Source organism: Brachyistius frenatus, unplaced genomic scaffold, assembly GCF_029030835.1.
Source record: "Brachyistius frenatus isolate BFR_SWC_R1_liver_20210118 unplaced genomic scaffold, ASM2903083v1 Contig_318, whole genome shotgun sequence".
NCBI lineage: Eukaryota > Metazoa > Chordata > Actinopteri > Embiotocidae > Brachyistius > Brachyistius frenatus.
In genome coordinates, this window is record NW_027210917.1 from 288717 (window position 1) to 303961 (window position 15245).

General features: G+C 42.2%; 1 protein-coding gene across 5 annotated transcripts in view; it reads left to right on the forward strand.

The window, feature by feature from the left end:
• syt14a (synaptotagmin XIVa) overlaps positions 1–15245 on the forward strand; it is a 35081-nt gene extending 19836 nt beyond the window's left edge. For 4 of the 5 annotated variants that reach the window (XM_069723174.1, XM_069723172.1, XM_069723173.1 and 1 more), the window contains 6 exons: positions 934–1155; positions 7490–7755; positions 7829–8278; positions 9447–9636; positions 10141–10197; positions 12919–15245. In XM_069723174.1, coding sequence (XP_069579275.1) covers positions 934–1155; positions 7490–7755; positions 7829–8278; positions 9447–9636; positions 10141–10197; positions 12919–13232 — 1499 coding nt within the window. In that variant the 3' untranslated portion in view covers positions 13233–15245. The remainder of the gene's footprint in view (positions 1–933; positions 1156–7489; positions 7756–7828; positions 8279–9446; positions 9637–10140; positions 10198–12918) is intronic. The other variant, XM_069723175.1, reaches the window with a different exon arrangement.

Consider the following 15245-nt stretch of genomic DNA (forward strand, 5'->3'; position numbering starts at 1 on the left):
TCATCTTACACACCAATAGTATGATTTGATACATAAATGATATCAAAGACATTCAGACATCAACTTTGTAGATGAAATTTAGGAGGACATAAAAGAGAAAAAGTTATTTTCCATTTTACTTAATAGTTCTGGATCTGAATCTGGATCTGAATCTGAAACTGGATCTGAATCTGAATCTGGATCTGGATCAGTTCTGAATCTGGATCTGAAACTGGATCTAGTTCTGAATCTGAAACTGGATCTGAATCTGAATCTGGATCTAGTTCTGAATCTAGATCTGGATCAGAATCTGGATCTGAATCTGAATCTGAATCTGAGTCTGGATCTGAATCTGAATCTGAGTCTGGATCTGGATCTGGATCTGAATCTGAATCTGGATCCATCTCCAGTTTCCCACTTGACAAAAACAAACAAACAAAAACAGCATTTCAGACTTCAACAGAAGTCTGAGATGCAATAAATCCAAATTGTGACATCTTCTAATTTTCTCTGAATTGAACCAGTAAAAAACGCTGGACGGGGAAATGTCGATATTTTGATGCAGGAGGAATGAAATGGAGGAAGTAGCGTTGCAGGATGAGTGTCAGAGGATTGATACTTTCTTCCATCTATTTTATACTACAGAACACTAATTAAATGTCTAAATCAAATTCCTATGTTTTCTCCACCACAGTCATGATTATTTTAAAATGACTAATTCAATATTCTCTGGCTTTGGCTTTTCATGTATTCTGTATCAGTCTCTCCCTCCTCGTGTCAGATTTATCTCAGATGTTAATTCAAAAAATCCAAACTGAAATTCATCTTTGGGAAAGAATTCAAAGTCTTCTTTGTTTTTTTTTCTCCACAGTTTCAAGTGCAGCTGTGGCGCCAGCAGAGGCTGCCAGTCTACCTGATTTCAATCAGACTCTGTGTCTCTGTTCCCCCGAACAGACAAGGCCGGCGCCGACCTGCAGGGCTCGTCGTCGGACAGCGAGGACGAAGTGATGGGTCAGTACCAGGAAGCCGTCAGCCGCTCGCAGGGCCTCCGGGGAGGCGCCACGGCGGCCTCCAAAGTCAAACACGCCGGAGGTTTCAGCTGGGAGAGGCGTCAGAAGTACAGCCCTCTGACGGCTGATTACAACGGATACAGCAGCGAAGCCTCGGCGGACGATGGTAGGTCCTCGGTAGACGGAGCGATGCAGCATCCTTCATTGTTTTATTCATTGAGCATCCAAATATTCAACCTCAGCTGTACAGTGAGAAGTTCTTCAAGAGATCAGGACAGATATTTCCTTGCTATCACCACAGTAAGCTTGAGTAAACCTGCACCTCTGTACCATCACACACACACACACACACACACACACACACACACACACACACACACACACACACACACACACACACACACACACACACCGTCAGTTAATCCAGAGAGGTGATCAAAGAGAAGCTCCCGTTCAGCACACTCTCCGTGGGAGGGTTGTGAAACAGTCAACTGTGTGCATAATCTGCACAGCCGCAGCCTCACACTTCTATTTTTTTTTAATGTTTCCTTTTCTAACGCATCTCTGTTTCCCATCAGCCCGACTCACCATCGCTGTAGAAGCTTTTTCATTTAAAAGATAGGCCAAGTCACAAGAGAGCCCCGACTCTGACCTCCTTGGATCCGTGTTATTCATCTGTCAGAGCACTTGACTACAAATGTGTGCTGCTGATTTATTTAACAATATGGGAGTGAAAATACACTCCTGAACTGCACACTGACAGAACGACTCGTTATGTGATGGTCTTCTGCTTTTTTTTTTGGCGGGAAGCGGAGGCTGAAATCTTACACACGATCACGAGGCACTTTTGGCCTTTAATTTTTTTTATTGAGATTAAAAACAAACAAACATAAGGAGAGTTAATTACTGAGCTTTGGAGGAATATTTTTCACTGTCGCACAGAGCAAGGAAAGATGTTTTCTCCCTTTTCTCATGCTGTTTTTGCAAAACTCGGCTCTCTGGCTGCAGCAAGAAAGGTGTAAACCTGCATCTCAAAGTGTCAAACTGGTCCTTTAAAGGAGGGAAATAAGCAATTTTTTTATGTCACAGAAGAGTTTAAAATGAAATGAAGATAATTAGTCATTAAAAATAGTTCAAAAAAATGTCAAATTAATAAAAAAGCCGATGAGCCACAGACTGCTTTGTTTCCATATCGAACTGAATCGAATCAGCGGTTGTGTTTTGGATCCAAACTGAGACGCCCGTGTTCCACATCCTCAGACAGGAATCAGACGTGTTTATGTCTGACAGCGTTCTTCAAAGACAAAAACAGTCTAACGTTTGCCAGGGTCCTCCATTGGTGAATCATGTCTGAACCAGTTCTGTGTTATATAAGACAGTGGGATCCAAGGCTGAGTGTCTGGCACAAGCTATTTAAAGCGTCGTTTGAATGTGTAGCTGAGGGATAAATAGTGCATGGCAGCCTTCTGACTCCATTAGCAGAGAAGCAACACACTGCGCAAGGTTGGCGTTACGCAAGAGCTGCAAACGGTTGAACGTCTTCTCCTCCGACCTCCTCCGGTTTTTATGTTGCTATAGAAAAATGGCAGACGTGGAAATCGAGGGGTGTTCAGTGACGCTGTCAAAGATTTTCAGGTCATTGTGGAAAAGCACAAACAGATGAATTAGATTTTGTTAAAGGTTTTCTGTTAAAGAAGACCTGCATCATTTGATCTGAACTGAAGCTACTTAAAGGAGAGTCAGTGATCTTTTCTACATACAGCAAACTGGATATTCAAAAATTATGTATTTTGCAGTTTTTTTCAATTCATTTAAATGAGAAGGGCAAAATATTAGGAACACCTCTCAGTAGAGTTCAGCAGCATCTCAGATTAATGTTTCCAAAATTACCATTAAAAATAAACGAGCACTTCTCTCCATTAGGTTCAACAACAACTGAACAATGTTTATCCTCAGGAATGCAGTTAATGCTTCACGAGTGTTTTTTATGTTATGGCTGATCATTGCATAAAACCTGAACAAAACATTGTCTCACAATGATTATTTACATTATTGATTAATTTTTCAAATTGTTTTGTGTGTAAAATGTGAGAAAATGGTGAAAATGTCCTTTCTGAAATATTCAAATTGCTCATTAAGCGTCTCAAACCCGAACCCGGTCAGTTTATTATCGTGCCATCCCATAAATCCTCCCATTTAAAAAGCTGGAACTAAACTGAGATAAGAGATAAGATACGATAAGTTAACAGTTCAGTAAGAAGCCTGCAAGATACAACTCTTAAAAAGATCCAATAAACCAACAACATGAATAAAATCATACAAAATAGGTCAAATGTGTGAAAAGTCCCAAATTAAAAATGTCCATTAAGACTATAAGAGGAAAAAGGATGAAGTATGAATTTGTGTGTCTTAAATATGTCATTCAGGAAATATGTTGTTTTGCTTTTCACCAACTAAAACAAAGAAGAATTTGAAGATCTTCAACGGTTATCTGTCTGAGCTTCCTGTCAGCTGCTCGCTCTTCTTACATGTTTAATCTGCGACTTTAGAGTTCAAACAGTGGACGCATGTCTGGACACTAAATGTGGAGATGTCACTTTTAATTTAGATGTATTTCATTGAAGCCTTCACGCTAGAGTTTGGATGTTTTTTTTTGGGGGGGGGGACAAAGCCCTCAATGATGTGTTGTCTGACAAAGCCCTCAATGATGTGTTGTCTGTTAGCTGGAGTGAGTCTTTGTGAGAGAGAGAGAGATAACGAGAGAGCGAGAGAGAGAACGAGAGAGAGAACGAGAGAGAGAGAGAGAGAGAGAGAGAGAAGCAGGGATTTGAGTCATGAATGGCTCACAGCAATAATTAGAAATTTACTCGGTTTATTTATATGACAACGTCTCCGCTATAGAAGATCTTGTGTTGTTTTGCCCCTTTTCTGTGTGTGTGTGTGTGTGTGTGTGTGTGTGTGTGTGTGTGTGTGTGTGTGTGTGTGTGTGTGTGTGTGTGTGTGTGTGTGTGTGTGTGTGTGTGTGTGTGTGTGTGTGTGTGTGTGTGTGTGTGTGTGTGTGTGTGTGTGTGTGTGTTGTTCTAATACCCCAAAGGCTTCAAGGATTTTATATAAAAATGGCAGATGATGCTTTTCATTAAAATAAAACGGATGCCAAGAAAACACATCCAATGCAGTTATCGTTCCAGCTTCTCTAAACTTTCCGGATCATTGTGAGGACTGTAATCAGATTACTTTGTAATTTACAACACGCTGATCCTGCAGCCAGGAGAGGAAGTGGATTAAAAACTGTCCGTCCAGAGCTGCACTTTGGTTGGAAGAACTGGAGGTTCATTATTTTGCTCCCTGTGGTAACGCTTTGATCGCTGTGGTTTTCTCTCCCATCAAAGTCATCATGGATCCAAACTCGTAGCCGTCCTGACATCAGGCCACTTTCCCTCCAAAAGAGAAAACGATACGATCAGAAATGTAGATATACGTCGGTAGTTTCCATGATTTTTCCATCACAGTTGAAGGACATTTGTTTCTTTAATTTTCAAACGAGCAGTTGTTGAAGCTCGCAGGCGCCTGTAATATTTTCTCTCGACACCCACTGCTGCTGCTTGTGTTTGTCTGGGAGTATGAAGAGCTTTATCCCCGGGACATATGTATTATACATGAGCTGGATTGTGCCAGAGCTCCAGAATGGAGGAGGGCGGGTGCCCCGGTGGCTCCGCTCAGCCTCCCCAAAAATAGGAAGTAGAAAGAAAGGGATGATGTGAGGTTCGTCTGGACCGACTGCCTCTTTCTGCTCTGACGTCGGCGTCCCGTCAGGATGATGAGGATGATGAGGATGATGAGGATGTAGTTATTCAAACTCCCTCAATTTTAAGCAAAAACTCACTTAAAACTCCACAAATTACATCTGAATTTTTGCAAAAATCAGCTGCAAAGTCAATTTTTTTTTTTATCATAACGATCACAAAATGAATCTGTTTAATCAAAAAAACCTATTGCATTTAGGTGATTTTTGATTTTAATGAGTTGTTACATTTGTATAATAAGATACCTGAGATGAAAAATGTAGAATTAGTTCAGGAGTGAAATGTTAACTGGACTCAAAAGCTTCACAAGCGAGTCTTCGATAAATAGTACATATTTTAATAATCCTGCACCGTTACATGACAACTTATTGTTTTTGCACTTTGGTTTTTGAATGAATGAATCAAATAATGTTTAACATGTTGGTTGAGCTTTAGATTTGGAGACCTGCCGCCCTGCTGTTAACCCTTTTTTTTTTTTTTTTTAAAGCATTTTTTACTCGGGTTAATAAGAGTATCATCACAGCTATCATACGTATGTCTACTCGGTAACACTGGTGATTTCTAATTTGTATGTCATCCGCTGGTAAAATCAGGCTGTGCCGTTCCAACCGTTCATTAGACAGTAGAGTCTACAGGAACTGATGCTGACCTGAAAATGGAGCTTTATTGCATTACTGAAGCTACTGACTCTTTATCTTGAAGGTCTTGAAAAGCTACAAGGAGCAAAGAGGTCATTTTGTTTTGTTTCCCCCTCCTCATAAAGGACAATAACACGCAGCTGCTCTCATTTCTCACCTGCGATATTTATACCTGAGCTTCACAGTCGAGAACCTCAAAGCCTGAGCAGCTCTAAGAGGAACAAGAAGGCAAAACAAGGCGACTGGCAGCACAGAGGGGATGAATCTGTGTGAAGGAAGGCTGGGTGAGACGAGAGGAGGAACGGTAACCATCCCAATTAGCAGGCTGGAGAAAAGAGTAGTGCTTTTACACAGCAGCTTCCATCAAATCAACCGCCCCCGGCTCAGCGGGGAAAAAGCTGCTCAAAATGGATTTGCTCCTTTTATCAAGCCCTCCATGACACTTAGTTAAGACTCCTTTGCCTCCATCCTGCCACTGATACGTTCCACTTTGAGCTGGTGTCTCACTGACATTATTAAGCGTGAAACTTTCAAGAACTTGGGAGAAAGCGGGAACAATGTGTTGGAGTACATTACGTCATCACAGTGTTGGCTTTTTCCAAAAGTTAGGAGACAGCATAAGAAGATTTTTTTTCTTCTTTTTTCCCCAAGTTATTTCTTCTTCATCTTTTGTTTTCTTTCTTGATTTTTTTTTTTCTTTGGGTTTCAAACACTCCTCTCCAGCGTCCCTGTGGGAGTATTAGCATCGGCTGCTCAATTTTTGTGAATCCAAATTGGACAAGGGAGGCAGATTTGAGAATGCAGCTGACAACACTATTCAAGCTTCTTTCTATGTGCCACAGAAATGTTCAGTATAGCCTCCTTCTTTGCCTTCCAGGCAACTGAATCATTTAGAAAGGTGAGAGGCATGAAATCGGTGGCAGATTAAGAAGTAGTCAGTTCGCTCCTTTAATGGTGCATATCTGATGTTTTATTTAGGTTGTGCATTCAAACGATTCCTCTCATATTATGCTCATGACGACAGGCAGCGTAAGATGCATTTTTCATACTCAAAAATAAACCTGTGATAAATTGCGTACAAAAGTGTCTATTAATGCTGAAGATTTACATGAAGGATATTTGACCAGAAAAGAAGAACCTGAATTATTGTTTAGCATTAACATGCAGGCGCAGACTAAACATTTATACTCACTTAGAGCCCCAGCAAATAAAATATATAATCATTTAACAGTTAAACATTATATAATGAATAATATTATTATCTTATAATGAAATAATTTTCATTTAAGAACTATGATATAATGATGATATAATGGCTACGCAAGACTATTCATGAGTGCTTTATAATTACAGCTGTTTATGTCTATAAATTCATCATGACGTGGACACACATTTAACATTTCCACTTAGTCCTCTGTTAAGTTGCATTGTTGGTAAAAAAGGGATTCAAATATTTGGGAATCTCAGCATTTATTTTGCAAAACAAAATGGACTGGTAGAATATAATAGTGATAGAACGGGACATTTACCTGTATTCCCCAAAAAGGTGGCATTGAGCTCCACTGTTGTCCAACAGCTGTTAAAAACCCAAATGAGCCGCTGTGATGTCATATTCTCTGGTTACCATGAACATGGTCGTGCAGTCAGAGTCACTCGTGCGTAAACTGTCCTGCTGCTGTAAATGTTCACTAATTTACCGACGCTGCGGCTGAAAATAGTCCCTCACAGATGCACCGTTTACTCCTGTTTGAATTGCATTTGATGAAATTACAAAACCCAGTTGTTGCCTTATTGTTAAAAAAATAAAAGTGTAAATAGTGAACCTGTTTTTTTTAAGACTTGCATCTGCAGGAAGTAGAAATGTGGAACAGCTGAGAGCCTCTGACCGGTTGAGAGACAGTCGTACTTCTGTATTTGTTGCCTTATTCTTTACACCGGAGCTGTACGGACTTCTATTCCCACATATAACGTGTGTGTGTAACCAAATGAGTTCCGGTAATAGTCCATATGATATGATGCATGTTAATGTGTGTTATTGTGATGATTCCCTCCCAACCAGCCAACTGCATCCAGAGGATGAGACGGACGCCGCCGCTGGATGAGCTGCAGCCGCCGCCCTATCAGGATGAGAACGGCTCTCCGAGGATGTCCTGCACGCTGTCCGACCTGGGCGACGCCAAGTGTGACCTGTCCCACACCAGCGGGAGCCCCCACCTGTCCTTTGGCAAGTGTCCCAGCGAGGGCAGCGACGGCCACGAGAGCTACCTGAACAAGGGCTACGAGGAGGACGTACCCAGCGACAGCACGGCCGTACTCAGCCCAGAGGTAAACACCAGCGATAATGGAAATGCTTTTAAGGTTTTTATTGCGACGCTGAACATGCGGTTGGTGTCTTCAGGATATGTCAGCCCGTGGATCGGCTGCACGGCTGCTTAAAGGTTACGAACCGGATCCCGTTGCAAAATACGGCACCCTGGACATCGTGTTCAACTACGACTCCGAGGAGCAGCAGCTGGCTTTGACCATCACGGCGGTCACGGACCTTCCCGCCGTCAAACGCACCGGAAACATCTCCTGGCAGGTCCACCTGGTGCTCCTGCCCACCAAGAAGCAGAGGGCCAAGACGGGCGTCCAGAGAGGCCCGTGCCCCGTCTTCAAGGAGACCTTCCGCTTCAGCCACGTGGAGTCGGAGATGATCAGCAACTACGCCATCCGGTTCCGCCTTTACAGCATGCGGCGGATGAAGAAGGAGAAGGTGCTCGGGGAGAAGGTGTTCTACCTCACCAAGCTCAACCTTCAGGGCAAAGTGTCTGTGCCGGTCATACTGGACCCGTGCTGCACTCTCCCGGTGAGCTGGATCAAAGCAGGCGTCGGCTTTCAAGCACCCGCTCGACGCCTCACCGGCTGCTGCTCTTTGTTGATTGATCTTTCATTTGATCAGATAACAGTTTCAGAATGAGGTTATATTTTGCAGCGCTTGATAAAGATCTTATTTCATCTCAGGAATATGATGCCACCATGTCACATCAGGGAATAATCAACAACTGATTTAAAATGTTGCAGCAATTTAATTAAGGTTCAAAAAGCTGCAAAGGGGAAATGCCACCTTACAAAGGGACCATCAACATATTCCTCGTTATACATTAGTTTACTTGCCTTTTAAGTTTCTTACAATATTTTTTCATGTTGTGGTAAAAGAGCAACAATTGTTAAATAAACACAAATAGCTTGAGAATTATAGTTTTTCAGGCTTTAATGGATTATTTAATTATGCAGGGATCCCCTCATCCAATTAAACCAATATTTTTTGATTGACTCCTCCCCTTAACAGTGACTGTCAATTAACTTAGAAACTAATGAGGCATTGCAGGTCTGTGGAGTTTTGGTTTCTCCACATGTTGAAGTTGTGCATGGCGCCGTGGTACGAGTGATACACACCCAGAATTTAAGCCTTCGGCTATTTTTTTTTAAATTTCCAATTGAAGAAATAAAAACATCTCCAAATGCAGTCCGTAACAGATCCCCAGCGATAAAATCTCAAGTGAACAACCCTGAGCTCTCAGGATGAGATACTAGGTTTCTCTGAGATCAGAAAAACAAACATTTCTACTTCCACCGAATCCAAACTGTCAATTAGCGAGGAAATAACCAAACTTTTGCCAACGAGTTAATAAATATTTTAAAATTCTCAATTTAAACTCTTCAGAAATCCCAAATGCAGAGAAAGAAGAAATGTATTATCAAAGTGTATCTGTTCCAAGAAATTGTGCAGACTTAAATTGTCAGTTGGAGGCAATAAATGTCCATTGTTTCAAAAATTCCCAAAAGATAAAAAAAAAAAAAAAGTGAAGTGGTGAATCTGCTGCTGCAAACAGTGTCAACAGAATTGAAATTCATTTGTATTCTGGGTGTTGTGAAAGCTATTGATTGCACGAGGAGCAAAGGTGGTGATAATAAGTGATAATCATTCATATTTAATGTAACATGTTGAATTATTGAGTTTTCTGAATGTCCAGGGCGGCGAATCGCAGGTCAGCCTCTCCGATATGACCTGCAGCGAAAGCGCCTCATCGTTCCAGTCGGTCAGTCAGACCTCCACACCGGAGATCCTCGTGGGCCTGGTGTACAACGCCACAACGGGACGCCTCTCCGTGGAGATCATCAAAGGCATCCACTTCAAAAACCTGGCTGCCAACAAGCCACCCAGTAAGTACCTTAAAGAGGTTTGGTTGAGGCGACGTCAGTGAGCCAGATGACAGTTTAGTACTTGTTTCGACTGCTAGAATTAAAAAGGAAAAGTTGAGGATTTGTGTCGTCTTGGAAAGTTTCTAACTGACTCTGTACATACTGTGTGCTTGTTGAATTGAACCAGAGAGACGATGCACAGCTTGTAAACTTCTCCGACTACGAGATAGTCCGATCTATCTCAGCTGCACTACCTGCTTTCAGTCTTCCTCTGATCTGATCCCTGGTTTCCATCCTCAGTCGGCTTCCAGCGGCCGAGCAGCAAGTTCAAACAAAAACTGACCCTTGTTGAACTTTGTGCCATGTTGTTGTTGTTGTTGTTGTTGTTGTTGTTGGCGGCCTTCTGACCCTTTTTCTCTTTCCTTGCATTTTCTGTTTATGTCTGCACCTGAAATTCTCACCCTACTGCCTTTTTGACATCTCGGTCCGTTGTTTCTCTTACTGCTGTCCAACCCTTGTTGTCAGACGGGCTGTTCTGTTGTCTAAAGCACTTGATAGGTGGACAGGTTTATATTATCAGAGGTGAGTCTCTCAAAGTGAACCGCTTATCAGTGTTATGGACCTTTTTACACATCTTCATGGATGCAGTGAGATGCAGTTAATTACACTGTACACACACTTTTTATTTACTTATTTGGCTTCTATGATGAATATCTGCAAAAAGAGTCACTTGGAATCCTTAAAGAAATAATGAATTATGAGAACGTGACAGTCGTGACATTTAAAAGCACAGCTGGCACCGCCTCAGCTTTGGCTTTTAACTCTTGATTTGATTATTTTTCCTTCATAATCGATAGTTTATTTGTTTTCTTGCCGAGACTTTTCTGGTGTCGGGATGCTACATGTAGGACAGCTGGAGCAGCCGGACCTCTGACCTTTCTGTCAACGTCAGCAAACACGTCACAACGCGTGAACTCGAGGCTTGTTGAAAATTTTGAGTTCTGACGTCGTGAATACCACAAGAGGGCGCCGTTCATACGGACTCTTCTCGTGTACGCGGTGAATACCACAACATCTGAACGCAACGAAAGTCTAAGCAAGAAAGCAAATCTTTTTCTATGTTAAGTAAAATACGGCGTTAAAATAAATGACTAAAGCTAAAAACAGGTGAAAGTAACTGCAGCACGATTGTAATATTCTCGTGCTCACTTCACTCATCCATGAAGGTGTTTGCTTGTTGCATCTTGCCGCTGCATTTGTATGTTTTTTGTCACGCATGCAGCCCCGCTACAACCACCCGGCCTGCTTCCACCCGTCACGTCTCCCGTGGGTTCGTGGTGTCCTCCGTGTTTTCACTCTTCATGCAAAGTCAATCCATTTTTGTCTGGTGGCATATTGCCAGCTAGAGGGAAATGTTGTGCGTCATTGACTGCTGGCTTTATTTTTCAATAATACACTTTGGCATGCTTTGGGTGTAATTTAAAATGTTTCAACTCTGCCTCCAGCACATGAAACAGAAACAGGACTTCTGTCATAGGGAAGCATAAATATTCATCGAAAACAGACACTGCCCTGTCCTCCCATTAATTGCCGTGTTCCTTGAATTCACAGATGTCTTTAACTAAATGACTAGCTGGTAGATTGTGATATTGTTTGTACCTTCGCTGAATCCATGTACCGTATAGTCTTCAAATTGTCGTTAGAAAATAGTCACATCTGTTAACAGTGAAAAAACCCTTTGTGCAAAATCCTCACGAAGGCCTTGATTGACTTTGTGCGTCTCACAAAGTGGAAAGAACACGGTGGAAGACGTGGAGCAATTTCCAAGCTCCTTTTTCTATCATTTCAAAACAGTACCAAGCGACGAGTCAAGTTAATCATCAGCCGCAGCCACTCTCATTCAGCAACAATACGAAGAGCCACGCATCACCGCTGCTGACCACTTAAGGCATCCACAGCTCCGCGGAGCCCATTCAGCCGCAGTCAAAAAAGAAATCAAGGCTATTTTTTTCTCTCTGCTTTTATGTCAAAGAGAGCAACTGAATGTGTGATTCAAGGCGGTGAGCGAGGCGTTGGAAGGCAGCTGGCACTCGACAGCATGAAAGCATCTGCAATTCATTCCTTCTACTCCCTCTTAGACGGGAACATAATACGCGGCATTATTACGGCGCGCGGCTGTAGACGAGGGGCGAAACACTCTCAAAGACCCATTGTGATTGCCAGTCTTCTTCATTTACTTTCTGGATTTGATGTCATGATTTCTGCATGGAAATGAGGAGTGAATACGGAAACCGTGAATGCCGAAATCACTTGATAATGGCAGTGTTTTTCTCTTTTGCTTTTTCCTCTTTGGAGTCAAATGAATGAGATTTATTGGGAATTATGATTTTTGGAATATGCACTGATTTACAATGACATAGATGGGAATCAGCTGGGAAATAAAAGCTGGTGCATTCATCACACGTTAGTCACATAACCCGTGTTATTAGATCTATATTCTTCCGTACCGCTAATCCGCCTCAAAGAATATGTTTTCTGTTTGATTACGAAGATATTTTTTCACATCTTGAAAGATTAAAGACATGACATGTTGGAGTTATGTCACTATATGTTGTTGTTTTGTTTTTTGTTTTTTTTTGGGGGGGGGGGGTTTACTAAACATGCATATCCTCCACAAAATATGAGTCACGTTTTGGACGCGGCACATTTCGGGACACCGCCCTGGGCTGTAAAAGTCTGTGCACAAGTCACGTGATGACACTGACATTATGTCAAAGTCAAGGAAAATAATAGCAGCTCCCTCGAGGTATTTCCTGAATTAATTTGAGCCACATCGTTTGTTTCAGAAGGGGCTCCTCGTCCTGGAAGCAGAAGCATCACTAACTTTCTCAGGTCCGTTTTTATGTTCGACACTCTCCCCGACTTCAGGTTAGATTTACAGTAGTTGCATAGCAACAAGACCGAAGCAACGCTCCCCGCATCCTTTGAGCTGTGTGCTTTGTGTTTGATCAGCAGTAAACCGCTTTCTATACGGTCATGAGCTCACGTCAACGGCAGAGACGTTATTACAAGAGGGAAGGTTTTCTGCAGAGGAAAGACAGCTGCAGCAGGTGTACTGATTACATTCAAAGAGAATACACTTGAGAGACAAAAGGATTTTGCACAAAGGATCCATAACTCAAGCCCACTAGCCGATTTCTCCCAAGAAAACACTCTTTTTTTTTAGCATCTCAAACGTAGCGTTGAAAATATTTCATCCATCATTTCCCCAGTAACTGTCGCCTCCACCTGCTTCCTGTCTAGATACGTACGTTAAGCTGACCTTACTCAACTCCATCGGCCACGAGATGTCCAAGTGCAAGACATCCATCTGTCGAGGTCAGCCCAACCCCACCTACAAAGAGACGTTTGTCTTCCAGGTAGCTCTTTTCCAGCTCTCGGACGTCACGCTCATCCTCTCCGTCTACAACAAGCGCAGCATGAAGCGCAAGGAGATAATCGGTTGGATTTCACTGGGCCTCAACAGCTCCGGAGAGGAGGAGCTCACCCACTGGACTCAGATGAAAGAGTCCAAAGGACAGCAGGTTTGCCGCTGGCACAGTTTGCTGGAGTCCTAACAGCGGCAGCAGGAGTGAAGCGTGCGAGGATAGCTGCACAGAGCAGTTGTCGTTCCAGATGGGCGTGAAACGGAGAAGTTGAGCAGGGAAAGAGGGGGTGGGAACGTCGTCCGGCGAACCGACGAAAGGAAAGCCACGGGACCACGTGTCTGCGCTCAGAGTCCAGCTTAGCGTGGCGTGAGCATTTTCATGGCTCTAATGGAAAAATCACCGACAGCCATTGATTAGTCGTACGGCCGATAATGCAATGCCATTTTATTTTTTTTGTAATAGATTGCCTTGTAATGACCTTTAAGTTTCTGTAGATGGCACCTTTTTGGTCTGTTGAACTAGCTGAGCCGGGGTCCGCTCCAAGAAGCAGGCTCTGGATAACACTGATGACTACATTATCGTCTGGTAGTTTAAAGTGGCTCCGCCGGCTCAAACAACAGGATTATTCTTCATCTCATCAGAAAGGTTTTAATTAGGGTTCCCTCTCTCCTGCCTACTCTAACAAGTTTATGAGCTGAATTTAAGGGTTGAACAAGAAAAAAGTCCCTAATTGACCGTAAGATGTCAAGTACTTTCTTCTTTCTCGTTAACACCACCATTGTTAGAGGAAGTTAGTTTCTTACTATGAGTTGTAGCTTCATACATGAAGACAGCATTTTTGGTTTTGGTTAATTCACAAGAAAGATTTTTATATTTTATTAAATAGGAGAGATTTTTATGTTTTATGTTATTTCCCCTCACTTTTGTCATTGCTTTGAAGTGGGTGTGGCTTATTTGGAAAAAGATCCATACAGCGATCAGTGTTTAAATATTTAAAACCAACCTGGTAGCATGTAATACACCTTTCTGTCCACAAGAGGAGACGATGTTTTTGTTTTTTTTATTACATTTTGCTTCCCCGATAAGGAAAGTAAGGTGATTTGGGTTTAGGCCCCAAAAGCCGTGTGGTTAAGTTTAGAAAAAGGTCACGGTTTGAGTTAAAGTAAGTACGTTTACGTCACATACTGTACATCTTCTAAGTTGTTACGTAACTTAAACACTTTACGTAACCTACTGACATTTCTTAAAAGAAATCCACGCTTTCTCTCAGACTTGACCTGGACCAGAACTCCTCCCTCCTCGTACTTCATCACATGATCTCCGTCACATGACCTCCCTTGTCATTCATGCGTACATACGGTACCCTCTTGTGGACGTACGAGCGCGTTACACTCCTTGGTGTGAAACCGGCATCTTGAATCACAATCAGACCGTTGTGTGATTGTCTGCTTACGGCTGCAAAGCCACAAAAAGTAGAAAAGCATTATTTCCGGGAACTTTCCGAGGAACTAAAATATTCCTTTTATCTGCATTTCGTATGCGGCCGTAAAGATGAGACAGATTAGTCAACGGGTGATAAATCATTCTGTCGTTTATCAACCGTTTTACAAGCGATGATGATTTAACACAATTTGAATCAAAGACCTTTTCATTGCCATCCCAGATTGAGGTCTGTATGAATATACACTGACCCATCTATCGCAGGGTTTCTCCTGTTGCAATGAAATAAAGCGTTCTTTATAGCTGCAGATTTTTTTTAAATGTCAGTTGTAAAATGGTTGGAGGGGAAAAAAGAAATGGGAATCAGCAATGTTCAGCAAGTCCCACCCCAAAACACCCGGCCACAAGCAGGGACTTTCATTAGGGTGTGTAACGCAATCTCCAGGGAAATTCATTATAATCCTGGTTCCTGAGGTAGAACTGCAGCTCGTGTTACAAATGACCTCAAACAAAACCACATCACAAGAGACAGATTAGGATTTTAGAGCGATTAACTCTTAATGATTTTTAACTAAATGCCATGTTGTCATGTTTTTTTGTAGCAAATTTCTTATTTCTTCGTGATTTCCTCTCAGTCAACACTGCCAAGGTAAAACAAAAAAACAGTTTGAAGCTCAGCCTAAGTAAACAAAACAACAACTAAATCATTTTCGACGTGTATGTCAGACAAATAACCTGACGTCAGTGACAGCGGAAGTGTCA